The 27,793-nt window shown below is 37.7% G+C and overlaps 4 protein-coding genes across 6 annotated transcripts; 3 read left to right on the top strand and 1 right to left on the bottom strand.

Annotated features, from left to right (window-relative positions):
- Positions 1-2,024: 2,024 nt before the first annotated feature.
- On the top strand, positions 2,025-9,962 carry LOC110370057 (splicing factor 3B subunit 3). Of its 2 annotated transcripts, XM_021325765.3 has the most exons (17): positions 2,025-2,185; positions 2,446-2,692; positions 3,129-3,299; positions 3,412-3,606; positions 3,778-4,252; positions 4,487-4,644; positions 4,835-5,011; positions 5,459-5,766; positions 6,071-6,226; positions 6,420-6,604; positions 6,795-6,961; positions 7,378-7,582; positions 7,751-7,890; positions 8,136-8,362; positions 8,477-8,927; positions 9,141-9,415; positions 9,763-9,962. In XM_021325765.3, the coding sequence occupies exons 2-17, from the start codon at positions 2,467-2,469 to the stop codon at positions 9,901-9,903; spliced, it is 3,657 nt and encodes a 1,218-aa protein (XP_021181440.3). In that variant the 5' UTR covers positions 2,025-2,185; positions 2,446-2,466; the 3' UTR covers positions 9,904-9,962. The 2 variants fall into 2 exon arrangements, with proteins under 2 accessions (XP_021181440.3, XP_021181441.1); XM_021325766.3 differs by lacking the exons at positions 6,071-6,226; positions 6,420-6,604; positions 6,795-6,961; ... (4 more) ...; positions 9,141-9,415; positions 9,763-9,962 and adding an exon at positions 5,290-5,343 and having other exon boundaries at positions 5,459-5,599.
- Positions 9,963-11,654: 1,692 nt separating this feature from the next.
- Positions 11,655-20,625, top strand: LOC110370216 (myb-like protein X). Of its 2 annotated transcripts, none has more exons than XM_021325964.3 (5): positions 11,655-12,960; positions 16,233-16,626; positions 18,226-18,385; positions 18,811-18,968; positions 19,047-20,625. In XM_021325964.3, the coding sequence occupies exons 1-5, from the start codon at positions 12,894-12,896 to the stop codon at positions 20,623-20,625; spliced, it is 2,358 nt and encodes a 785-aa protein (XP_021181639.3). In that variant the 5' UTR covers positions 11,655-12,893. The 2 variants fall into 2 exon arrangements, with proteins under 2 accessions (XP_021181639.3, XP_021181640.3); XM_021325965.3 differs by having other exon boundaries at positions 11,656-13,173.
- A 182-nt stretch (positions 20,626-20,807) lies between these two features.
- LOC110370217 (uncharacterized) lies at positions 20,808-22,671 on the top strand. Its single transcript, XM_021325966.3, has 4 exons — positions 20,808-20,948; positions 21,025-21,266; positions 21,374-21,528; positions 21,796-22,671. Exons 1-4 carry the CDS (start codon positions 20,808-20,810, stop codon positions 22,014-22,016), a joined length of 759 nt encoding a protein of 252 aa, XP_021181641.1. The 3' UTR covers positions 22,017-22,671.
- A 326-nt stretch (positions 22,672-22,997) lies between these two features.
- Positions 22,998-27,667, bottom strand: LOC110370048 (calpastatin). Its single transcript, XM_021325748.3, has 5 exons — positions 27,327-27,667; positions 26,587-27,078; positions 25,990-26,133; positions 25,511-25,616; positions 22,998-25,341 (listed from the first exon to the last, which is right to left on the bottom strand). The coding sequence occupies exons 1-5, from the start codon at positions 27,516-27,518 to the stop codon at positions 25,280-25,282; spliced, it is 996 nt and encodes a 331-aa protein (XP_021181423.3). The 5' UTR covers positions 27,519-27,667; the 3' UTR covers positions 22,998-25,279.
- Between the last annotated feature and the right edge of the window lie 126 nt (positions 27,668-27,793).

Here is a 27,793-nt window from a genome sequence, read left to right on the forward strand (position 1 = left end):
TAAACTTTTATGAAAATCACAATTGATCTGGAATTTTAAAAATATACCCCCTTACTTATAAAATCTCTAATCACCTTCTAAGCAACATTTTAACTAATCACTACTTAAAGTTAAGACATGCTTAAGCAACGTTTATATGTAAGAATTTTCTTAAACTGCCCTTAAGTATTACTTATATTTAATTCACGTTTATAAGTAAGGCTGCAAGTACTTTGCCAGAATAATCTGCACTTCATAAGAAAGAAAAAACTTTTTGGAAGTTGTTTGTATCCTAAAGGCTCCGAAAGACTATGTAAACGAATTAAAAGAATTCTCCAAAAAAACCTTTACTATTGAGAAGCCTAGGTACTTATATTTTATTACTTAGCAAGTGAGACTTAATTGTTAAATAGATGTTTTCCTACTGTGCATTACGTCGAATAGTTAATTTTCATAATGAATATCTGGTGCAGGCACAGCACAACCGTTCCTGAGGGAACAACTCGGAAAAAATATTGAAACAGAAAAAATGTTGTATAATAATTTTTGAGTTAGTAGCGCCATGCTTGCTACTCAGTCAAGTAGCCACCTTTAATTTGCTTTGATGGCTATATCAAAATTGACAGTTTTTGACCAAATGGATCAATTAAAAAAATCTGATTTAAAACAACATTTCGCTTATCAAAATTCTTTATTACTTTCAAAGCACAGAATGCGAAAATTTCAGACATTTGTCGAGGAAGGTTGTAGGCTACTTTTCATTTAGGTGCATGAACTGTCTCACGGCACTCAAATGAAACCGCTGATTGATATTGGTGGAAATTCAGTCTAGTCGCCATCGCCATAGTCGGAACTTGGAATCAATCATAGACATAATATTAGTAAACAGGACTGCGCATATAAACCCAAAAAACGAGCCGAGTGAAACAGTTAGTACGGAGGCTGTCTGTCCCTTTCTAATAGGGTGACTATGAGATTAAGCTATGTGAGACAAATCCGAATTTGCTAAGATTATTAAACACAGATTAGTATTGAAGTTTTAACTTACGCAGTTTGTGACCTTAAGATACTAATAAAGGCTTTTAATAATTAGCGGAAATTAGCAGTATAAAAGCAGGAAGATTCGAAGTGAAGACTGTTTTTTTTTGTATTTCTACTTCATATATAGACTGCTGAGCCATTTATGTCGCCTTTCTTCATTTTTTGGGAAGCTATAACAATAGTGCAACAGTTTTAAAATACATCACCCATATTTTGACTCGTTACAAGAATTCATGGGCACCCTAGTTGTTTGGTTTACGAAAATGTTATTATTAGCTAACCTGTGGAACGATATATTGCAACCACCATAGGATTCACTTTTGCAAGTAGAAACGCAACACTTTTTCACCATTTTAACAGTTTAAATTGATTTAATACAAAAAAATATAAACAAAATTTTAAATGCTGATTACGCGCCAAGAATGTTCAGGGTTACCGCTAGAAAATAAAAAAAAGCAAAATAAAAATTTATGTTGTTTATGTTTTAATAATAAATACGAATAAATTAATGCAATTTTTATTAATTTGTTGACTTACAATTGTTAAAATAAGATAAAAATATAAGTGATTCAATTGTTTTTTGGGAAGACAAAACTTTTGATCACAACATTTTTTTATGCTGGCAAGGTGTTAGAAAGAGACAAACAGCCTCCGTTCGAACTATCCCGCTCGGCTCGGATTTGCCTCTGTGTATTATGCAACCAATTTAGTACCTTATTGCGTTAGAATAGAGTTCATTTTCGTAAATATATATTTTGAGCGTGCGCAATCTTGTTTAGTAATATTATATCTATGGAATCAATTGGAAAGTGCTGCCCTCTTCATGTAATTACATGAAAACTTTGTTTATTTTTCTGTCAAGAGATGTCGCCACCATAGGGTTGTAGCTAGCGCCATCTATTATGGAATAGCCAAAGCTCTATTTCGTCTATTCGACGCTAGATGTCATTATTATAAACTATTATTTCTTATGTAATGGCAACCCTGGCGATATAAAACAGAATGCTACATTAAAAATGCTTCTTTTTGATTGGTGGATCGTACCGGTACGAAATGGCATTCTTGACTTCCGCCATTTTGCCAACGCCTGGCTGTGAGATAGGCGTTCAAAGAAATATAGTGAACATCCAGTTAAATTCCGGCAATCTGCCGGTTTTTCTGAAAGGTACGTAAGCACTATTTATTATTAGGGATTTCTTTAATCAAAATTGTGGTTATTTTCGTCGCACTGGGTATCTCCACGGTCGATTTTGTATCGATCGTGGTCGTTTAAAAGGTGCTATATAAAATAAGCTCACCCATTCGAAAACACAAGTATATCTCTGTTTTTGTCAGTTACGAGCTTAACATTTATATTGAATCTATAAACAACCGGCTGCAGTTGCAATTTGAAACTTATTTTGTAACAAAATGTCTCTCTTTCAGACGTAGGATAAAGCCGCAAAGATGTATCTGTACAATCTGACTTTGCAAGGCTCATCTTCGATTACACATGCCGTTCACGGTAATTTCTCCGGGACGAAGCAGCAGGAGATAGTGATTTCACGTGGGAAGACGTTGGAACTGCTTCGGCCCGACCCCAACACCGGGAAAGTGCATACGCTGATGAAAGTGGAGATTTTCGGCGTTATCAGATCTATGATGTCATTTCGGCTCACCGGAGGCACTAAAGGTAAATGACCTTTTTGAGTTTAATGACCACGTGGGTCTCTAGGCCGACATAACCAAAAAAACTTAGTGGGAGGTCAACCTCAATTGCATAATTATTATAGATAAGTACATATAGCCAACATTTTGCGCGCGTAATCTGGTCTAGTATTTTATAACAATGTAATCTCAAGTTGACCCAGTTACCTCTGTTCAGTAAATAGTAATTTATAAATGTTTCTAGTGAGTTCTATGCTATAATATTGCATCGTCTTGCTCCATGCACCTAATATACAAGCTGTATGGGATAACTAGATGCATAGACTAGCCAATACGTCGCTCTTTACAACCACTATGGTTGTCGAGATGTACCGCATTGGTACAATTATAATTACATAAAGTTTTAATTCAACTTGTACTCGAGAAGCTGGTTATTAATTTTGTTTTTGCCATTGTTACAGATTATATTGTGATAGGATCAGATTCTGGTCGCATTGTGATATTAGAGTATATTCCAAAGAAGAACATTCTGGAAAAAGTTCATCAAGAAACATTTGGCAAATCTGGATGCCGCAGAATTGTACCCGGCCAGTACTTGGCAATTGATCCCAAAGGCAGAGCTGTTATGATCGGTAAGAACAACATCATGCATTAGACAAAATATAGTAAATCAGTTGTAATACTGATAAACTATGCAGCTCATATTATACTTGTTGACCTGACTAATATATCATTTATTTTTAGGTGCAATTGAAAAGCAGAAGCTTGTGTACATATTAAACAGAGATGCTGAAGCCAGGCTCACAATTTCTTCTCCCCTGGAAGCTCACAAGTCCAACACATTGGTCTACCACATGGTTGGAGTGGACGTTGGCTTTGAAAACCCAATGTTTGCTTGTCTGGAGATTGACTATGAAGAGGCAGATGCAGATCCTTCAGGTTAGTTGTAAAATTGAAAATTTTAATAGTAGCACCCCACCGTGATTATTTTGAGGTCCGTGTTTCCGACTGACAGTGACGTCAAATCCTCTATGTATGAGTTATAGCATTATAACCTACAACTGATTGTTTAAATACATCAAAAAACTAAACATTTTATTTATATTTTAGGTGAAGCAGCACAAAAGACACAACAGACACTCACATTCTATGAGTTAGATTTAGGTTTGAACCATGTTGTCAGAAAGTACTCTGAACCTCTTGAGGAGCATGCAAACTTCCTCATCACAGTGCCAGGAGGCAATGATGGCCCATCAGGAGTACTCATTTGCTCGGAAAACTATCTCACATACAAGAACTTGGGTGACCAGCATGACATCCGATGTCCCATCCCGCGACGGCGAAATGACTTGGATGACCCTGAGAGAGGAATGATATTTGTCTGTTCAGCTACCCACAAGACCAAATCAATGTTCTTCTTCTTGGCACAGACTGAGCAAGGAGATATATTCAAAATTACTATTGAGACTGATGAAGATATGGTCACTGAAATTAAATTGAAGTACTTTGACACTGTACCTGTGGCAACTGCAATGTGTGTGCTCAAGACTGGCTTCCTATTTGTGGCCTGTGAATTTGGCAACCAGTAAGTATCTATCTTCACCTCTTTTACGCATAATGTTACAGAAATTGAGAGACGTTTAGTGCTCTCTTATGTATACTAAATGCCAGATTAATTATCTCCGAACCAAGGTCCTCCTTCTTAAATGGGGGAGAGCACACTGATGTGAGATAAACAAATTCTCTTAACTTATTTCTCCTATACAATACATATTTAGATACTTTTAGAACTTTTGATTAACAAGTTGTTACTTTACAGCTACCTGTACCAAATTGCTCACTTGGGTGATGAAGATGATGAACCAGAATTCAGTTCAGCCATGCCTTTGGAGGAAGGAGACACATTTTTCTTTGCTCCAAGGCCACTAAGGAATCTGGTGCTTGTAGATGAACTGGACTCCCTGTCGCCCATTCTTGGTAAGTTTAACTACAACTCTGAAATAAAATGAGCTTGATTTTTTCTACACCCCAATGATGTCAAACTATACGCTCCGTGTTTCATCTGAAGAACATTGACGAATGCTTAACCAGATCTGAGGTTTCCAAAAACTACAGCAAAATAAGTATTGCTTAAAACAAATGTTTAATTTTCCAATTTTTATTCTAGCATGTCGTGTGGCCGATTTGGCTGCTGAAGATACTCCTCAAGTGTATCTGGCTTGTGGCAGAGGACCAAGATCATCACTAAGAGCTCTTAGGCATGGTTTAGAGGTTGCTGAGATGGCTGTGTCTGAGTTGCCTGGTTCTCCCAATGCTGTATGGACCGTCAGGCGACACAAGGATGGTAAGCAACACATTTTCTTAACTTACAGAATTAATCATTATTTTCATGAATGGAGATTATGTTGATATTAGAAAAAAATCGGTTTAGACAAGAAATGTAACTTGATGCAATAACACAGGAAGAAATAAGGAGCGTAATGATTATATCTTTTGGTCCGTGTTACCGACATACAGTGACGCTACAAACTAACCACTTATGAATGCTCCTCTTTATCAACAAGTTACTAATAAAACCCTGGTTGTTTGTCATACATAAACACCAGTGGTTTTTCTTTTCAGAATCTTCTTTCGGCTGATGAACGAATAAGAGATGGTTTCAACAAACACTCGAAGGTAGGCATCCACGACGTCATAATTCGCAACTGGAAGCTGACATCACTGGAAGACTTATTACATTTTCGCCAACTATTGGGTCCAATCTTATCTTAGATTTTTCTTTTGGTTGCAGAGGAGTATGATTCTTACATCATTGTGTCGTTCGTAAATGCCACGCTTGTACTATCTATCGGTGAAACGGTAGAAGAAGTGACGGACTCTGGGTTCCTGGGCACCACGCCCACGCTCAGCTGTCACGCGCTCGGCGCCGACGCCCTCGTTCAAGTGTACCCAGACGGCATCCGGCACATCCGCGCCGATAAGCGTGTCAACGAATGGAAGGCTCCAGGGAAGAAATCCATTGTCAAATGCGCAGTTAATCAGAGACAAGTAGTTATTGCTCTGACAGGAGGAGAATTAGTCTATTTTGAAATGGACCCTGTAAGTTAACCTCTAATTTATTTAATGTTTATTTGTATACCGACGTGTTTGTGTGGCTGTGCCTTCGGGTGCGGCCACACAAGAGTGGTGCGTAGCTGCCGCATGCAGTGATGTGCCCACAACGTCGCAGAGCATGTCGCTCTCCCGCTTGCGGTAGAGAGCGGCACTCGGCATATTCCATAGCCGAGCTGGAGCCGTTCAGGCGGTGAAGGCGGCAAAACCATGCCGTGGACAAACATACATAAATACATATTCTTTTGTTTCCTACTTTGAAATTTTGTTCTAATCAGCTTTACTATTTCAGACTGGTCAACTAAATGAATACACTGAGAGGAAGAAGTTGTCGTCAGATGTGTCATGCATGGCGTTGGGTTCAGTAGCGACTGGTGAACAAAGAGCCTGGTTCTTAGCTGTTGGACTGAATGACAACACTGTCAGGATCATCTCATTAGACCCATCTGTAAGTTTTTATCAATTTTATATATTATACATTTCTTTTCTAATGTGTTTTAAATGATGATACAAGGACACCACTGAATTTTTGTGATTACAACAACCTAAAATGCGTTATTCTCAAACTGCTGACATAACTTTCGCTAATATTATAACATGGTGACGCTTCTACATAAATTAAACCAGATTATTTATTTCAGGACTGCCTCGCCCCACGTTCCATGCAAGCCTTGCCAGCCGGCGCCGAATCTCTTTGTATTGTGGAACAACCGTTCGAGTCTGGTGCTAAATCCGCCTTACAGTTGAACATTGGCTTGAGCAATGGAGTATTACTGAGAACTACCTTAGACTCGGTCAGTGGGGATTTGGCTGACACAAGAACAAGGTAAGTTTGCATAAAATTAGACATCTGTGTTATCTACCTAGTAATTACCAATGATGACAAAACCTTATCGCTCCTTTTATAAACTGAGTTTTAGTGAGGATTAACTTAACCAGATCTGAGGTTCTCAACATGAAAATTAACATTGCTATGTCATTAGTTCATCTTACCAAAAAATTGTACCTTTTCTCAGGTACTTGGGATCTCGGCCGGTGAAGTTATTCAAAGTTCGCGTACAAGCGGCTGAGGCCGTGCTTGCTGTATCATCAAGAACTTGGCTGGGATACCACTATCAGAATCGCTTCCACCTCACGCCACTGTCCTATGAATGCTTGGAGTATGCAGCTGGATTTAGCTCTGGTTAGTATACAATGCCTTTCAATTTTTACGATATGTTATTATGTAACGATGCTGAAGTGATTTTCATGATAATTAAAGATTGTATTTTGTTCGTAATACCTATGATTTTAAGTACATTTCAATAGTACATAATTATATTAAAAATTGTATACCGACGTGTTTGTGTGGCTGTGCCTTCGGGTGCGGCCACACAAGAGTGGTGCGTAGCTGCCGCATGCAGTGATGTGCCCACAACGTCGCAGAGCATGTCGCTCTCCCGCTTGCGGTAGAGAGCGGCACTCGGCATATTCCATAGCCGAGCTGGAGCCGTTCAGGCGGTGAAGGCGGCAAAACCATGCCGTGGACAAACAAACCTTAACAAAACCATATATGTCTTATCAACTGCCATGTATGTTAATCCTACTTTCATCTTCCAGAACAGTGCGCCGAAGGTATCGTAGCAATCTCCTCAAACACCCTCAGAATTTTGGCGTTAGAAAAACTAGGCGCCGTTTTCAATCAGACCTACCTGCCACTTGAATATACGCCGAGAAAGTTCGTCATTAACTCTGATAACAACAACATCATCATTCTGGAGACTGATCACAACTCTTACACTGAGGAAATGAAAAACCAAAGAAGGTAAATAAATCATACATACTCTAACAATATTGTTTATTTTCTAATGATGACAAAAATACACACAAAGCCGAATTCAATGTAGATTACCCTGCAGTACTGATTTACAACATAATAAAAATAGAAAACGACAATGCTGTGAAAGTTTCTAACCTAATATCTAATTTTTAGGGTTCAAATGGCGCAAGAAATGAGAGAAGCTGCGGCAGGTGGCGGCCCTGAAGAACAGCAACTTGCTAATGAAATGGCTGATGCGTTCCTCTCGGATACACTTCCTGAAAATATATTCTCGTCACCCAAAGCTGGAGCAGGTAAATATCTCGACTATGACATATTGAATTCTTAACTAAGCCACATTCTCTGGGCAAGAGCAGGAAATGACATTGAGCATACTGACTCTAATCGGGTGTGGCGATATTAATTCCCAACGTTAATCCCAAATGGTCTTAATATAAGACATTTGATTCAAGTGTGGGAAACATTTCAAAACATATTAAATACAATTTAACATCATAACTCTTTGCCAGTTTTCTATAGCATTATTTTCGTTTGCCAGGTATGTGGGCATCTCAAATCCGTGTGGTTGATATGGGGGTGAGCGGAGGTCAGCCGACTACATTATTCAAGTTGCCGCTGGAACAGAACGAGGCGGCGGTGTCGGGATGCATCGTGCGGTGGGCAGCTCACGCCGAACACGCACAGGCCCACTTAGTCGTCGGCGTCGCCAAAGACATGATTTTATCTCCAAGATCCTGCACAGAAGGCAGTTTACACGTTTATAAGGTAAATATTACAAAATTTAATGCAATGTATTTATAATTTAGAACATGGAAGTTTAAAATGTAAAACATTTTAATGTAAATATATCCTGTATTATAATGTGATTTATTTTTACAGATTTATGGCAGTACTGGGAAGTTAGAGTTAGTTCACAAGACACCTGTAGACGAATATCCTGGCGCGTTAGCTCCGTTCAATGGCAGGCTGTTGGCAGGAGTTGGGCGTATGTTAAGATTATACGACATCGGCAGACGAAAGCTACTGCGCAAGTGCGAAAACCGACACATTCCAAACCTTATAGCCGACATCAAAACTATTGGCCAGAGGATATTCGCATCAGATGTACAAGAATCTGTTTTCTGTCTGAAGTACAAAAAGCGAGAGAATCAGCTGATCATATTCGCTGATGACACCAATCCAAGATGGATCACAAATAGCTGTATTCTGGATTATGATACTGTCGCCATGTCTGATAAATTTGGCAATGTTGCTGTGATGAGACTGCCCCAGTCAGTTACTGATGATGTTGATGAAGATCCTACAGGGAACAAAGCACTCTGGGATAGAGGTAAGCTATACTAACATTTATTTTTACACCCGCAACGGCGTTACTTTACGCTGAATTATGGCCCTAATCACAACCTTGCGTGATGAAACAAAATTATATACATGCTAGACTAATGAAAGTAATGATTATTTATTCCAATCTGATAATGTCACCAAATTAGAAATACATTTCACGCGTCACCGCCTTGATACTAATTTGCTATTGAATTTTCAGGACTTCTGAATGGAGCATCCCAGAAAGGCGATGTTGTGGTCAACTTCCACGTCGGAGAGACTGTAACCACGCTACAAAGAGCTACACTCATTCCTGGCGGTTCTGAAGCCCTATTGTACGCGACCGTCAGCGGCTCTCTCGGCGTTCTGCTTCCCTTCACATCTAGAGAAGATCACGACTTCTTCCAGCATCTGGAGATGCATATGAGGAGTGAGAACCCGCCACTGTGTGGCCGGGATCACTTGTCTTTTAGGAGCTATTATTACCCAGTAAAGGTCAGTATCAAATTATTTTTATTCGTTCACTGCACTTGATTTTCATAAGGCTATCCGCCGGTTAGTCAGCAGTTGACTTCATGGAGAAGTCTCCTGTGTTACACTGTCGGTAGAGCACGACGGTCGCATCGCGGCGAGTGCGCTTGTCGTTATGACTGCGCCTCGCTGTTACCGGCCGTCGAGTTCCGGAGAGTTGGACGCGTTTATCATAGCGCTACTATAGTTTTGGAACGGACATAACCACACATAAACAAAATATTTGTCTAATGTAATGTTTATCCCTAGCTATGATTATTGTTAACTCCATGTAGGTAATACCTATCTAATCATGCTTTATCTTGTTATAGAATGTGATAGACGGCGACCTGTGCGAGCAGTTCAACTCGCTGGAGCCGGCCAAGCAGAAGGCGATCGCCGGCGACTTGGAGAGAACGCCCGCCGAAGTGTCCAAAAAGTTGGAAGACATTAGAACTAGATATGCGTTTTAAGTTATATTATGGTGATTTCTTGTATTAATTTAACATAAGTAATAAAAATAAGAAAGAAACGTAGCATCTTATTATTTACATGACATACCTACACACTTACCTTTAAATTATAAATAGCCCTGATTCTCAATTTTCGAAGCTTAATGTTCGGCGATAATTTTGTTATATTCCCATCGGGAAATTAAATTCGCAGTTGCCACCGTGCGGAAAATCCGCTATTCGCCGAGCCGTGAGCCAAAAGGTACCTAAACAATTGGTCTAGTAATCCCCAGGCTGGAGAACAATTTTTTTAGACACTACGTAAGGGAGTATACAATGTGTCCCGGGGATAAGTGACCGCCCGAAATTTTTTGAATATTTGTACAAAATTAAGGATAATTTCATTTATATTTTTGAAAAAAATCATTAAAAATTTTTTATTGTCAGGCCTGTTAATAACAGGCTTTGCTCTTTTTTTTCAAATTTCAACTGACTGTATTTTTGCATTTGTTTGAAATAGCAGCAAACATTGCTGTGAGCTTTTGTAGGAAATATCATGTAGTTTATTAATAAATTAAAAGAAAGTGATATTAAGGGGGCATTTATTGGACTTATTTTGAAAAAACTGAAAAAAAGGCGTTATTTTCTTTGAATTTTTATTTTCTTTTTTTTCTAATAAATGTTTTATTACATTTTTGTTATGTTTGATAATTTTACTTGATAAACTATGATGTCGGCTAGTCAATAAAGAAAAAAGAATTTAAAAAGATGTAAAAACTTAGGAAATATCTTAAAAAAACTGCAGCACGTCACAGTATTTACTAAAAATCATTAAAAAAAAACCAAAGGCGGTAAGTCCCAAATATAAAGGAAATTATCCTTAATTTTGTACAAATATTCAAAAAATTTCGGGCGGTCACTTATCCCCGGGACACATTGTATATATGGAGAAAGTACATGAGAGAGCATATGGAGAAAGTACATAAGGGAGTCTCGAGTAAGTAGGTACATAAGGGAATATATGGGGTTAGTACGTAAAGGAGTTTATGGGGCAAGTACATAGTGTATGGATTAAGTACATAAGGGAGCATATGGGGTTAGTACCCAAGGGAGTATATTATGGGGCAAGTACAGTTGGCAACAATGATAAACGCAGCAGCGCCTTTGCGCATTTGAAAAGTTTGTCATTATAAGAAAAGCACTCAGTCTTTTTGTATCTGTGTCAAAAAAAAGAAGATGTATCAAAATTGCCACACGTCCTATAACAAAGTGATGTATCTGAGAGAAAAGATAAAAATGTAAAAAAAAAAAGATGGCATATAATCATCGGCACGGATATTGAGCCTGACCTTCACCTGCGCAGAAGCGATTTATTGGTTTATTGCCTTATGTGTACAGTGCGCAAAGCGATCCCCACTCTTCCGCCGAGAGCTCAATATCCGTGCCGATAACTATACTCTCTAAATTTTTAACACCTTTACGAAAAAATTGTTCAGGCACTGTTATGAAAACATCGTTTTATTAAATTATTTTTTTGTTTAATAGGGTATACCTAACAGGTGGTCCCATGATCTGACCATAAAAAGGATCTGATGAACCTTTTTATGGTTTGTTTACCTTTTGGCTCATGGCTCCGCGAATAGGGTATAGCCGTCAGTCTTCCAATGTGATACCGAGTTTCATTAAAACCCGTGAAACGTCCACATCGATCGGAAAACTTGATAACATCCCTCTCGCTGCCGGCAACTGGGAAACAAACAACCTGTGAAAAAGTTAATTTCATCAAGTCATTCTTTGTAGAGTAGTAAACTAAACACTATGCAGGAAGAAGACAATGCCTAGAAAATAAATTAATAGGTAATAGCCGGTCCGATAAAGTAATTGTTATTAGGTGTTATATGGGCTGTTGCCGTATGCTAGTGCAATCCTATCTTGTAAACCGCGTAACAGCTATCAATTTCGCAATATTCTCAAACTGCAGTATTTCTCAAATTTTTTTTCACCTCAATAATTTTACTCTCATTCAACCTTGTAAATTAACATGGCAAAATATGAGATACCTACTGTATTATGTTTACATATCACGCTATAATTTCGTAAACTATAAATCGTCGCTCGTGGAGGCTCAGTGATTGAATATACACCTCACGAGAGCGGTGCGGGTTCGAATCGAACCTAGCGTAGTTTCCAGTATTTTTTTTAAAATATGTATTACTTATGCTTGAACTTGGGCTCTTGTATAGTAGGTAGTCGATTAAATGTGGGTACGTGATTTCCTGAGATGATGTCATTTCAACATGGCTCTCGCCTCTCCACTTTATTAAAGACATGAAATGAATACTAAGTTCCAACTTTCAAGTAAACGTCCCAAGAGCACATACTACGTTTTATTGTGCTCTGTTATTCATTATACAAATAAGTACGTAATATCTACATAATTTAAAACGAGCTAGCAGCCGCTTGACTGTGTTATTAATAGTCCCACAAAACAATATTCGCGTCACCTCGTGGCCTAAAATGCAAATAGGAGAAAAATGCCACGACTGCTTGCGAGCACGTGAAACAAACGTTACCATGACAATTATATCGATCGGCGGCTTTTCCGAGGCTTTTCCCTGAAAGTCTCATTCGCGTGTCGCCTTCTGAAACAATAAGGCACTGAAGTCTAGACACCCAGTTCGATACTCGCCAGTTTATTTACCGCCTGACCCTTATTCAGTCGCTTTTATAATTGGCATATGAATATGGGCATATTGCGTGTATGATAGTGCCGTTAATTTAAAAAACTGTCTGCCTGGTGATTGAATCGTGTCGGTAGTACGGGTCCAGCAGCCGTGGACAATGAGTGCACGCGCGAAGCGAACCGAGACGCGCGCTCCGCCACCAATGCGCGAGCGTCCGTTTTTAAAAAGCACTCATTAGCTGGTGCACCGTAACTGCGCTGCGGTTGTACCCGACGCAACGTGTGTGCAATACGGGGCATTAGAAAGTGTAATGAATATCGTGGTGCGATGCTGTCAGTGAGCAAGCCGGCATCGTTAGTCCAGCAGAAGAAGCAGCAGTGGGCGCGGGAGAGAGGTGCGTACGTAGTGTGTGCAGCACCGCCGCTGACGCTGCCCAGCGGCCGCCGCGCCAGTGCGAGCTGGTGCACGCTCGCATCTGCACCACGCTCCCTTGCCATTTCGCAACATATTCACGGTCGTGATTCCATCAAGGAGATTTTGTAGCATTCGCGACTTTCAGACACGTTGAGTTTCCTAAAGTTATTTCGGATTGCGACAACATAAGGCGGTACGTATAACCAAAACACTAATCTATAAGGAATTAAAGAATTTTGGAAATAAACTTATAAAATAAAATACGGCATGCGTAAGTCCAGCACGTTACATCTAGGAATGGGCATAAATCACGACATCGGTTTCACTCTCTGAGGTGTTATTAATGTAAAAAAATAATATCACACGATGTCTATTAAGTTTCCACATTTTATACGACAACAACAAAAAAGTAAATTAACCAGCAGTAACAATTACATTTTCTAAATTGGAAAACAATCTTTGTGTGGAAAGTGGCGGTCAGTTTTTTATTCACAATTCACAGATCTAAGTATTCGGAAAGTATCGCGCTTCTATGTATAATCCCGACTGAAACATTACTTATTACTATTAACTCAACGGAAAATTATTGATGAAGAACGGTATACAAAATTGAGTGATTAGTGCCCAGACTTAAATCGCTTTGTGGGTGGCTTTTATGTTACGTAACTTTATCATTATAAATTAACCATGTCGAGTTTACAAAACTCAAATTAGGTCGTCAACTAGTGTTTCCGTCGGCGCCGCCAGGAAGTACTTCAGTTTACGACAGCGGAGTAGCCATCAAATTGTTTCCTCGCTTTTTTAAATGACAAAGCGTTACCAAACGACCATAATGGGAAAAAAACCGATTGTTATTGACAGTGTTGGGGGCGGTAGTCAATGAAACAATCTGCTTTCAAGGTTGATGGAACCAATGACCTTTGTGCTTTGAATGCCTCCACGTACACTGATGAGTATGTCACCCCATTCACGCCGGGGCTGCGGGTTGTTCGAAAGAGATACCGCGGCCCTGGTACATAAAAGGCCTATGACGGAACAAGACGATTTTAATCAGTAAGAGTCTGACACTCCCTCACCGCGTGGTTATAGCTAGATAAATTACCTAAATTTAGTTATGACTTACCGTGGTATGCCACGGTGGAAAAGGTGGAATCTTTAATCAATATCAATAATTTATCACGATACCAAATATAGGTAACCTACTTGGAAAATCGGTCCTGAAACTAAAATATTCGTTAAGTTAAAGAAGTATCTACCTGTTTATCGCGATCAGATAATTTTAATTAATTAAATATTTCTATGAAATCAATTGGTTAGATGATTATCTAATCGATGACAATGAAAACATCCGTCAATGAACAGGAAAGTCCCTGATGCATAAATTACAAATCTTTATCATGCCGAACCTCTATCTAGATGTTTTATTCATATTAAAAAGATATGATTACAGTTCTACAAATAGGTAGGTCACAAGTTATTTTAGTACTTTCTAACCTATTTATTTGTAACTAAGACTTACGAGACTTGCGCCTAGCTAAGACGTTTCTTAAGGACCTGTAGTAGGTCTATATGAGATAAAAATACTCGACTTCGACTTGACTGCCTATTCCGATACTAATATTTTTAAAACAATGAGATATATAAAACAATTATAGTTTCGATTTACGTTAGTCAGGCAATGTGCTAGCGTTAAATAATGTAACAGAAACACTCACTGCTCGTTAATTTAATACCTAGAGACGGTCTGCGCCGCACGAGAGCGTGACGGCTCAAACAAAATATACCATTAGCAGCTGCACCACTTGTTTTTATTTACTATCCGTTACTTTATTGTCTAACAGTCCTTCATTCAAGCAGAAAATAAAAAATAGCTAACTTTACGAAATCATTTCGGCAATCAGTAGCGTCACCAAAAAAATCTTCAACTGGATAACAGCTGTAATCGATCCGCACTTATTAAATAGTGAATTATTCAGGCCGTGACTAAAGAACGCCACATTTCACTTTCCACTTAAGTTTAACGAATTGTTGTAGCTTACATGACCCAGATCCTTGGCCACCTGCTTTTGGATTAAGTAAATATTTTCTTGGGGACATAAATTATGTTGTTGAAGTTTCCACCCGTTTCCATCGCTTCCGACACATGTGTTACGTCTAGCTTACTGCACGGCCGCGAGGGGTTACTTGTCATACTGACTATATTATTTTCCAGTCAGGAACTCAAGAGGCAATTGTATAACCATATCTATCGGTGCGAGTAATAATCATAAATGAATGAAATAAATTGTTATTGGCAGAATAATTGTGTTCGGCAATTGTTGTTTAGATTTTAGATGTGTGTTAAAACCAACGAGAAAATGATTGTTTCCTTGAATCCTACCATTCATTTGTTTCCCCAACTAATAGAGCTTTGCGTGTTGTGTGTTGGAACGAAATGAGTTAAGCCTATGTGTTCTTTGTAGACCGCCACCGCGAACAGTAATGAACCTATTAGAGTAAATAGCAATACGTGCCATAAGAACAATGCCATTGTTTCATATAAGATTACAAGAACAAACGAAAGTGATCTTCAGTGATATGCCTGCCACGGTATCCACTCAATGTTTACGTAATACATAGTATAATTTAAAATGTTAAAATCTCGGAAGTAAATATTGTTATCTGTGCATCTGCATATTACTATGTAGATTATACGGATACTTACCCTAATGAATGGCAGTATGAGTGATATTTATTCTAACGGCACATTACAAACACGTAAGCTTTAAATGTTTAAAACGTGCTGTCTTTGAATTACCTAGTAATAACTATAAAGCAATTGAGTTTTTCGAACCTCAGTTTTTATAGTGACAATAAAGTCTGAAAATGTCGAAGGTTTTCAATGGTTGCGTGCCCTCCGCACTAAAATAAAGCTGCGGTGGTTTACAACACTTGTTCACTATAACAATATATTATGCAGCTCGCATGAATGACTTACCGTTTTCAGTCCGAGCTATCGATAAAACTAAAAACCCTTTGCACATAAAGGGGAAGGTTTTTCATTTATCTTTTCCGAATAAAAAACTGAACAGTTAATTCACAGACGGCTGTTGTCATGGAAGGTAGTTACCAAGTTTTTCGTGCCAATAAGAATAGAAAGTAATCTATTAGAAATATTCTCAGTGTTCATCTAGTTCTATTTTGTTTTTTGTTTACATAATTGCAGTGGTACTGTTAAGAATATTGTGCAAACAACAATTTTGTTGTTTTCAGAGGAAATGTCTCACCTCTACCTGCCCTGGGGCAACGGTGAACGGTATACGAATCGTTTGCAAGTGCGGAATCAATTTGCGAGTACATTGGAACTACACAAGCAGTCTTCGTATGAGTATCAGGAGCCTGTGCAGCGTCAAAGGAGTCCTAGCTTGCCGCCGATTCACAACATCGAAGAGAGATCCGCGAAGGATGACAGAAGGAACAATGTTCTTAACCGAAACATGACGAGTGCGAAGAGGTTCTCATTTTACGATGAAGACGGAGAAGGAGACACCTCGGGTTACGGAAGTGAGACCCTGAACCACATGAACAGGAGCGGGCACAGGGCTATCCAAGAAGCCAACAACTGCAGCCCCGTAGTGGCGTGGCAGCAGGAAGGGAAAGACGACAGGTAAGAATTGAGATCACCTTGAACACGGAAACTTACGGACGTAGTAAATCAGTTGCGTTTTGCCATGCAACTTACGTTTTATTTTTATATTTCGCAACGTTTGGCGAACTTTTACAGCAGCTAGTCACGCGTGTTCTGAATCCGTTTCACAGACAATAATGTAAGAATAACTTATTGCAGTTTTATGTTTCCTACGTAATAAAAGTCTCTTGCTTAAATGGCAAAAAGAAAATGAGCTAAGTAAATGGTTAGTGTCAACATAATGATGGAAGAGTGGTTGATTATCTCAGTGTCTTCAGGTACCTCCTTATTACTAACGTTAGTTTATATGAAACTGAAAACCTAGTAAATACTTTTACAAGAATGCTATTGTTTCACTATTAACTAGGTAATAAAACATCCAGAAGTATTAGGTAATATCAGGTATCCCCGAGTAACAAAAACATCGTATTAATTTATCTAATCGACTCTTAAAATCAGCAAGTAGGTACCTATAATCCAAATTATAAAACGACCCTCAAGTATTTCATGAATCTGAAATACATAGCTAATTCTCGTAGCAGTGTCTCGTTACTGTGGTGAATAGTAGGTAGGTAGGTACACAGTGCACTTTGCTTGCCATTTTGCATTTCATATCGCCTACGCAAAAAATCAATACCTTGATCGACATAAACCTCTTCACATAAAAGTAGATAAACAGAAATATTTAGCGTGACTTTAACCACAAAACACTTTCCATACTTCAATGAAGTAGGTATATGCATGTTCCAATCTTCGAGAGGTGACGATGCGCCTTTATAAACACCTAGAAATAGATGATGAGCAAATATGTATCACTCTCACATAACGGCATAGCGTGAAGATATGACATATCTACGTAAGTGAAATCAATAACACGTTAGATATTCAGTCGCCAACGTTTTACCTAGCTCATTATCTACAATGGGAACAAAGATTCTAATAGCACTGCAGTCTTTTGTTGAATTAAAAATAAAGTCTTGATCGATACCTAGGTACTCGAAGACAAGGATCGTTTTTCTTTTTGCAAAAAGACTTAGGTAGGTTCTTCTCCCTACTGTTGGTAGGTACATAGGTATGCCGTTTTTGCACGGAGAAATTAATACTTAATAATTATCAGGCTGACGTTTACCAGGAAAAAACTTAAGCAAACCGTAACGTAATTTGAACAATTATAATTGCGAATGTGACTTTGTTTGTTACGCTTTCATGGTAAAAGGGCTGAACCATGAAATTATGAAATTCGGACTCCTAGAGAGATTAGATGGACGATGATAGGGTTTGTAATCTTTGTATACTTTTAATCACCTAAAAAGATGTGGTATACTATGAAAGTAAATATTGACCCCAGAGGCATGACTTTTCATCCTGCAGGACATTTACCAAAATTTAAATGTATAAATAAAAGAGCTAGCAGGTCCTATAGAGAATTACAATTAGGTAAATATATCGAAAAGTAGAGGTTCCCTTTTTTCCCAATACAAAAAAGAAATCAGCATCAAAGTGTTGGAGCGTCAGCATTATTGCAAGATATGGAAGTTTCTCTCTTGTCCAGGTATCGCTGTATTTATCTTGTTTTAGGAACAGGGAATCCAGTGGCGCTAAGTCACGCTTGTCGGATGGGGCGTGGTCAGCCCGCAGCCCGCGAACATCGGAAGAAGGCCGGTTGCGATGGGGGGACCGGGGCGTCGCCACCGGCCGCCTTTGGGAACCCACCGCTCCTAACGCTAGGCTGCCCCAGGTATATGTGGATTATTATTAGACCCTGTGTACCTATTTTAAGCTCAGGTTTTTTAGGTTCAAGCCATAAACGCAAAACAGGTACCTACCTATCTATGGAATGAGATACTTATACAGTATACTTAACAAAGTTTAATAGGCAATTTCCCAAAACATAAACCTAATTGTTTATTTTCGTTTCTAAGCTCAAGATTGAAGGATAGAAACCGAGAAATTAAGGTGATTAAATATTATTGCTTACCATTAGCAGTAACTTTCGTGCTAGCTACTAATAGAAAAACTTGGAATGTCACTGATGTATATTATTACTAATTGGATTGATATTATACATGCGTGCCTACGATATCTATTTGTTGTACCGTAACTTATATCAATAAGCCATTTATTGCTATAAATTACTGGAATTACTTTTTATTTATGTTTTAGATGCCGAACCAGAAGAAAGGCACGCCATCTTGGGTAGAACGTGGCCTAAATATGATAGATAACACAGCTGAAGTTCTAGTCATAGACCAAAGAAGTTCAAGCAACAGTACAGGGGTAGACTGCGACAGATCGTCGTGCAACGGGAGTGATGAAGGAAGGTAAGTGGGTGCCAAAAAAAACTGAAACATTTAATTATGATACAAAAATGAAACTATAACAAAAAGTTTTCCTTTCAGGACATTTTTAAGGGGACAAAATGTCCCATTAGAGCCTGAGATTAAAGCTCAGAGAGAGAACAAACGTATGAAGGCATTAGAATTGCAATCTGCTATATTGAATCAGTTAGAAGACAGAGAAAAACGACGACAAGAGGAGAGGGAGCGCCAATTAAGAGAAGAAAGGCTTGAAGAGCTACGCATACAGAGACAGCAGGAAGAGGACAGGCAACGACTGGAAGTCGAGAGAAGAAAACAAGAGGAGAAACAAATGATGGAGCAGAAAAAATTAGACACACTAAAAAGAGCCTTGGAAGACGCCGAAAGAAAAGCCAAACAAGATAAAGAAAAGAGGTTTAATTTACACAAAAGAAACACTACTACAAACGTGGATAATGTTCCTAAGCCGAAAGCAGAAGAAACGCCAATACCTGAAACAACGCCACGTGTAGAACCTACAAGCCCTACAAAAACCAGCAGAACATATGATATACATTCTGCGAAAAGTCAGAAAAGGGAATGCCATTCCCACCAAACAACAGAATTCAACTCTCCAAGATCAGTAGGTCCCGGAAATCTGAATCTGTTTATTCATAGCGTACCCCCGTTAGCTCTAGCAGATGGTCAATTTAACATAGTGCCGATTGGTCTTAACAGTACTAATGAAGTTATCAACACACAGCCAAACAATATACAACTAGCAGTATTAGTTCCTCAAAATGTGGCCAATAACTTGTACAGTGTATCATTGAACTCTCTCAACAATACAAATGAAATAGCTGACATTGGGAAATTATTAACACCGAATAAATATCGCACATTAAGAATGAAAGATGCGGCAACGCAAACTGACTCAATATTTAAATCCTTTACTGACAAAATCATAGAAACTGATGAACCCGAAAGAAACATAGATAAAGATTATCCAAATATTGATGAAAATGCACCACAAGATAGTCATCATAATACACTGAAAAAAGACAGACGTTTTCGATCCGAAGAGAGGTTCAAGAAAGATTTAGAAAATCGGCCGAAGTGGGGAGTTAATAGACCAGCAGCTCAGTATAAGAAACAAAGCGAAAAAGATCCATTTTACAGTCAGAAGCGAAAGATGCGCCAAAAATATAGACCTCAAGCAAGACAATATTTATCTCATTCTAGTGACGACAGCCGTTCTCCAAGCCCGCCGGCTAGATCTGAAAAAATAATCGAGAGTGGTAATAAGCATCGCAACTCATTAAGTCAATCATATTGGAGAAGTAAAAGGTCAAGTCAAGATATATCAAAATCTGTTTCTGAAAACACAAACAGTTTTACAGATTTTAATCCTTTGAGTCAACTAACGGTTAATGAAAATACTGAAAACAAAAAGTCGCCCAAAACGTCTCCAATGAAAAGGATGACGCTATCACAAAAGTTTATCAACGATAAATACGGAAACAGGAAATTATGGATCGATGACGTAAACGAAAGAAATGGCAAATCAAATATATTTGACGTCGAAAACAGAAAGAAAATTATAGACCAAATAAATACTGCCAAACGAGAACTTTTTGATAAACATGAAGACCAAGAAAGTTTCGTAAAGACCAAATTTTAGATTAAGATTTTTCCTTAAGGAAATGAACACAGTATGGCTAGTCATGCAACACGTAGTGGAAAATTAGGTTACTTAAGAGATGATATCGATCCAACGGTTTCCAAGTGGGCGCGATTCCGTTGGATCGATACAGCCCATAGTATCAAGTTAGCTGTAAAGCACATTGTATAATCCTCGCAACAATGTCTAAAATAGACGAATTATTCGACAAAAAGAAAGATGAGGCTCCTATGTTGGACTTGTCTAAAACTGTGATAAACACTGCTGAAGAATATAGAGCAGTTTTAGATAAAGTGCCAGACTTTAAAACTCGGCCGGAGAAGGTAACTGTTGCATTAAGCAATCAAGTGAACTGTGACGACTGACGACACTCATTTATTTACAAATCAATTTTACTAGGTGAGATCAGAAGACGTAAAAATAAAAGATGATAATAAAACCAAGACACCACGAAAGGAAATAAAAGCCTACGAAACATTAGGAACGAGAGGATACGAAGAAAAACATTTCACATTCATGGACCCAATACCAGTGGAAATGAAAGGCCTGAAGTTTGAGGAGCTGTGTATTGTTCCTATTGAATGGCGAATGCTTACTTCTATCAGACCTAAGTTAAAGTTGGATGAAGAATATTTTAACAGGTTAGTTTACAACACTATTCAGAGGCTCGTGTTTTTTGTAACGTTACAATTCTTTCTAATCTAGATATCTCTTATCTCTTTGCTTATGAACTGTCTTCAAATTTCAGATTAATAGAACTTGGCAAGTCCGAGCTCAAAACTAAAGCAAAAGACAAAAGGGAGTACGCTAAGAACGCTATGTTCCGAAAAACTAAAAACCGTTCAGGAGTCACTGAAACTAGAATCATATCTTGTGCTGAGTGCGGCGAAGAATACTGCAACGGTGAGTTAATATCGAAATTACAATTATGTGCTGGCGATAGTCTCCTTTTCATATTATAAACACCCTTTGGGAACCGCTAGCCAGAGATATTCTCGACACCTCTTTCTTTTATTACGCATCTGTAAGAGAAATTGTAAAGGTGATTGCCAAATAGTCTGCATACATTCGTTTATAATCATCGTATGTTGCAGGGTTGGCAAAACGGACAAGCATGATAAATAATTCTTGTTTTTATATTATTTGCTAAAACATATTTGTCTATTGCAGGGAAAATGTGCGCTATAACCAACTACGATATGTTCACTCGTTTGCAAGTGGAAGTTGAAACAAAGTCCTCGAAGGCTCAGGCAGCGCCCGCTCAAGTCGGCGGCAAAATGAAGAAAATGCGACGACGTGCGAAGCGTAAACCAAGGAGTAAAAGTGCTGCACCGGAACTGAATAAAGCACAGAGGAATAAGTCTGGGGCTAAGAGTGATTCTGAGATTTAAATATCATTCATCTTCCTTCTCCGTTTATTCCGCAAACTTCGTCTATTTTTATCTGTAAATGATCCGGAATTTCGATTTAAAGGGAGAATAACTCGCATTAACACTTTCTCTCCCTCCGGGATCTAGTTCATTTTATCGTATCTTGAAACTGCCTTTTGTGATGCCAACAACGTACCTACGCACATAAATTGGTAATTGCGATATATAGACAATGCCTGCAATATTTTGGCGTACAAAACAATTTCCCAAATGGTATTCAGAATAATGTGCCTTAACTTAACCACTCGCTTTAAGCTAGTGTCGCCTATAATGAAGGACCCTCCTCTCGTTCGGGTCGACCAAATGAATGACCAATTCCTCTCAAACTCGCTCTATGTCATAACTTAAAATTTCCTAAATATTATTAACATTATCTTCCAAATATTCACTCAATAACTTTTTAAATATTCAATGTGGTAGATCATAAGGTGACTGACTGGTAGTTATGACTATTTTATGCAGATTTAATATTCTTCACGTACCCTAGTCGATATGAATCACTGTTTTATATTCTCATTCAAATAAAACTTAGATGCTAGTATTAATATTGTATACTAATTTACATACGAGTAATGTGAATCTCATTTTTGTACTGGTAATTTTATTATATTGTGAAGCACTATAAATTTGTTTTATTTGTTTTGAATTACTTGTCTGATGACTAACAGCTAGATACCTCATCGATTTTGTGTGAGAACTTCTAGGTTCTTACCCTAAAACTTTTCTTATCGTAATTGCACCGGATAACATGGACTCAGCAACAAGATTCGGGTCCGTTACACAATAACATCAGAGAGGTATTGCTATTACTATCAAAAAATTGGTAACTAAATATTTTTTTTGTAAAGTTTTCACGTGGCGAAATCTGGACGTATTATGGAGTATAAATACAAAGGTAACGTTAGTGTTAGTGCATAGGTGTTAATAAGTAAAAAATCAAAATTTATCAATATCACTCTTTATTGATTTTAAAAAAATATTTATATTACACATTCATTATATTAATTAGTTTAGAGCCTATAAAACAACAACATTATCAAGATACAATGTCTCTATACGTTGGCATTGTCCACACCTGGCTCGCGCAGGCGCGGGAACCCCCACTACAAACTACATATTATGAATATGAAGCCAAAAATATCTTTTACATCATTATACCTATATCGATATACGAATTTAATTCATCTTCGACAGTTCACTAGATGATAAATTCTTATAAACGTAGGCCCTAAGTACTGAATTACTCTATAAGGAAACTCAAGAAGATATGGAACCACAACTGGAAAAAAATATCCTACGATATGCTTAACTACGGAACAACGAAATGGATGGTACAATTTAAGTGCTATCAGAGAAGTCGTAGTAAGAACACTATCACTAACTATTGCAACGAAATACTACAGACCCTTGCCCTGGCACTAATAGATATCACAAAGTAATATAGAACATGCAAATATAAATAAATTATACAGGTAGATGAAATGAAGAAATAAAGATCATTCGCGAGAGTTACTTGTAGATACATCAGTTTCATTGAGATACATCGGCATATACGTCATTAGCTGTGAGTATGTGCCAATAAAACATGTCACAGCCGATGTCCAACGAGTGGTATTGTAGTTGTGTTCGTGTGTACACAGATTTTGTCTTCGTTAGCAGCATATACGTACCTAACCACATGGAGACAAATCTCGCATTTTACCCTATTCTTTAACAATTATATTATAATAAATTATTTGCATTCAGAGACATTTCAATTTTTAAAATGATTGTTTAGCAGCACTACACTAGAATTATTCTTAAAACTAGGTTTACAAAATAGGAATCTGCAATAAAATAGTGATTGTTACATTCGTAACAAACAATGACTGTCTTAAGATTTTTACAGTAGGATATAATATTTAGTTTAAACTTAGCAACATGGATATGTAGTATTGATTCAATTAATATAATATTTATGTTAAAGGAATAAAATTCATTTTGTCGTGCTAAGCTTTAGAAAAAGCACAATACGTCCGGACGGAAAATATCCTCAAGTCTATGTAAATGTGCATATCAACGGAATAAAGTTTTAACATTAGATTACGCTACTACATTGCATAAACACAAACCAATCATTAATTTAAAATTTAAACATTCTTATTTAAGACATTACGACGTAAAACCGCGTATTTACTCGGATTGGTCCAATTTCAGGTCTCATCACATATTTGTCATGGGTAAATCACAACACTGTTAATATAAAACAATTAGTTGGTGTTCAACTAAATTTCATAAACCAGGTGATGTTATCAAAGTAATGTTTAGCAGGAATAACATCTACTGTCAACTATTACTGAAGGATGAAATGCACACAAATGGAATGAAAGGAGAGAAGACACTTATTTACTACAAGCACCAGAACATCTCAATTATATTATTACCGGATATAGAGTACTACAACTACAGGTATAATATTATAAGTCTACATTAGGTATGGAAATATATAAAGTATAATACAATACACACGCGCGATCAGGGCTGTCACATTTAGAATTATCTTTCAACATAAAGGAACTGAATTTAGAAAATAAAAGCATTCTCAAAGAAAGCGATAGACCAAAAAATAAATTGAAGAAAATGAATATCATCCATTATAGGAATATTCGATTTAGAACTTCGTTGTAAGACTTCAAAATCCTTATGTCGAAAGAAGTCATCGCGCGCGCAGGTAACAACTATTTGTCGAGAACACGAGTCCCAGCATATTTCGAATTCGCATTCTTCAAGTAATAACAAAGTATAACACGCAACGTATTGCAGATTCCCAAAATTCACATTAAACTTCTCGAAATACATAATGAATTATGACTCATAAAAAAAATATTATGCTCTATTATTGAAAACAATAATTAAATTATTATGAAAAAACAAGTCAACGAGCTAAATGTACAATAAAATATGAAACTAAAAACATGGACGAAAGTTAACTGAATGTGTAAGATAGTTAAGGTATTAAAACTTAAATATAAACAACTTTCACACCCTGTAAAACTACAACCCTGAACTGAGTGGTAATTTAGACTTTCAAGAGAATTGAGGTTTTGTATGAATGGCAACAGAATAATTATGTTCACTTGGAGTATGTTAGCAGCAGCAGGTAGATAATTTTATCAGGGGTGAGTGGCATTGAGCTAGCAACGGGGCGGAGCGCCCGGCTGGACCCTGTGTCTACGACTCACCCTTCACTGGTCTTTGCGAGCCTTCTTTTTGCTCTTTTTGGACACTTTCGCGTCAGTCCAGGTGTCTGTAACAAAGAATCGATTATTGATTATACAATGAATGAACATAATTTTTTGCAATATAGTTTCCTGCATTGAATGGTCTTAGGTGGATTATTTTTCACAATATGAAGGATATTATATTTTTAATAAAAGTTATTCACTAGAATATAAGAGACATAACTATAGACTTACCTCCTAACTCATCAAAGGCCAATGCACTTTGGTTGTCTTGTTTCTCAGAGTCGGAGGTGTCCTTTTCAACGGACTCTTGCTTCGGCACACTCTTAGCTGCTGAAATCTGTAAAGAGTATTTAACAAATTAAACTCTATACTCTATGATCAAATGTTAAATACAAAAGATATTCTTTTTTACATAATTTTAAATAGAATCGTAAAATATCATAAAGTTACCTACAATAGTTAGGTATTCAATTAAATTATTTAATTTGTTTGTAATGATTTAACAATACTTTAATGGACCTTGAAGAAAAATCATTGACTGTCAATGAGTCCATAATCTAATTATAATGACCTACAAGCCCATAAATTAAAACATGAACATAATGCTAATTAATTTAGTTGCATTGTAACATTCTTTGTGTGTCTAACAGATATAAACCATCAGGCTGGCTTGATCTTAAAGACCATAAAAAAATGATAGAAGTTCTCACCTCAACGGATTTCTTTCTGATCTGTTTTTCTTTATTCTCCTTCTTCTTGTTGCTCCTGAGATCCTTCACGTCAGTTAGCTCCTCAACATCAGCGGACTCGTCATCTTCAACACTGCCCAGAGCGGCTTGCTCACGACGCTCTGCCTAGTTAGTGAATGTATAAATTGTTAGTCAAATCTGTGGAAAGTCTATGAGGTTGTATAACTAAAAAGTTGCAGCTTTGTCTATGGCTGTATCTTATAACATCCTACAAGACTCATTGAGGGTTATATAGATACTTTTCAATTGTAAGTTCTGTTTAGTTTGTGACATTGAAATATCTGGCACAGCTGTGTGCTGCCACACAAAATGATTTATTAGAGCCACAGACAAAGATCACAACATGCCATAATTATTCAGTAACAGATCCTTGATCCATTTGGATTTGGATTAGAAAATTCCAGTATGACCAACTTTTTCATAAGAAAATCTTAATGAGAAGTTAATCATCTGAACCTCTTTTGATGATCAGTGATGAAGTGAATGATCAGATTTATTGAACTTACTCAATAAAAGAATTATCGACTTAGCAGCTAATATATTCAATGGATAAATTACCTCTTTCAATACACGCTGGAGCTCCTCCACTTGAGCTTGCAGTGCGCGGGCAGCATCTTCATCAACATGTGGCCCTTCAGCACTGAGGACCTTGATAGTCTCCTCGGCTGGCTCCTCCACAGGGCGGGCAGCCTCCACATCAGCATCCTTCACTTTCTTATTCTTCTTAGAAGGACTTTCCTTTTTCTTATCTTTCTCCTCAACAGGCTTCCTCTCCTTCTTTTTGTCACTCTTCTTTGGCACTTCTTGCCAGCCTCCATCATCAAAGTCAGCAGGCTTCTCAACCTCTACTACAAGCTTGTTCTTCTTAACCTTCTTGGCATCAGCTGCAGCCTCCTTCTTCACAGGCTTGGGCTCTGCTGGTCTCTCCTTAGGTTTGGGTTTCTCTGCTTCTTTCACCTTTTCCTCCTTTTTCTCCTTAGCTGGAGACTTCTTGGAGCTTTCAGACTTTGTCTTCACATCTTCAGACACAGTGCGGTTGGGTGAAGACTTCTGTTGAACAGAAAATGTGGTAAGTCAATGTTTCTATTTACACACTACAAGGGTCCATTCTGAGACAAAATCATCAATTAGAACTAATAGCATTCTAATAAGACACTGCATATGTAAATAGGAGTGGTGTTTGTAATTTTAATTTCGTATCTCCCGGTGAATAACGAGCATATGCTTAAAGGTTAAAAATAAAATGAGCACGCATTGATGACAACGGCGGGAGCGCTTAACATATTGTTTGTACTCACCTTGTCCTTCTTTTTGTTCTTCTTATTGGACGATTTTCTATCGTCCAGGACCAGAGGCAGCTTATCGAACTGCGGCTGTTCTGCTGAGCGGAACCCGAATACGAATACGAGCGCTGCGCATACTAAAACAACAGCCACAGCCGCAGCAGTGAACATAAACTGCGTGTTAGACACTTGACTCAAAATTTCCATCTTAAGTCTCTAAATCAAAAACCACCCAAAATTTATAGTTCACATATAAGTTGTCGATAAGGTATGATAATGTTGAACAAATTAATTCCAAAGTGATAAAAGCAGACACGGAGACATGATGACGCGGCTGTGACGTGCCAAAAAATTGCGATTTAGTACAAAATTGGGTTACCAGTTTCATAGGAAATATTATTTAAAATACTGTTATATGAAACAGTTTCTTTTACTATTCAAGTTTGTTATTAACATTATAACAATGAATTGCGTGGCCTTTC

This window comes from Helicoverpa armigera, chromosome 11 (assembly GCF_030705265.1).
Source record: "Helicoverpa armigera isolate CAAS_96S chromosome 11, ASM3070526v1, whole genome shotgun sequence".
NCBI lineage: Eukaryota > Metazoa > Arthropoda > Insecta > Lepidoptera > Noctuidae > Helicoverpa > Helicoverpa armigera.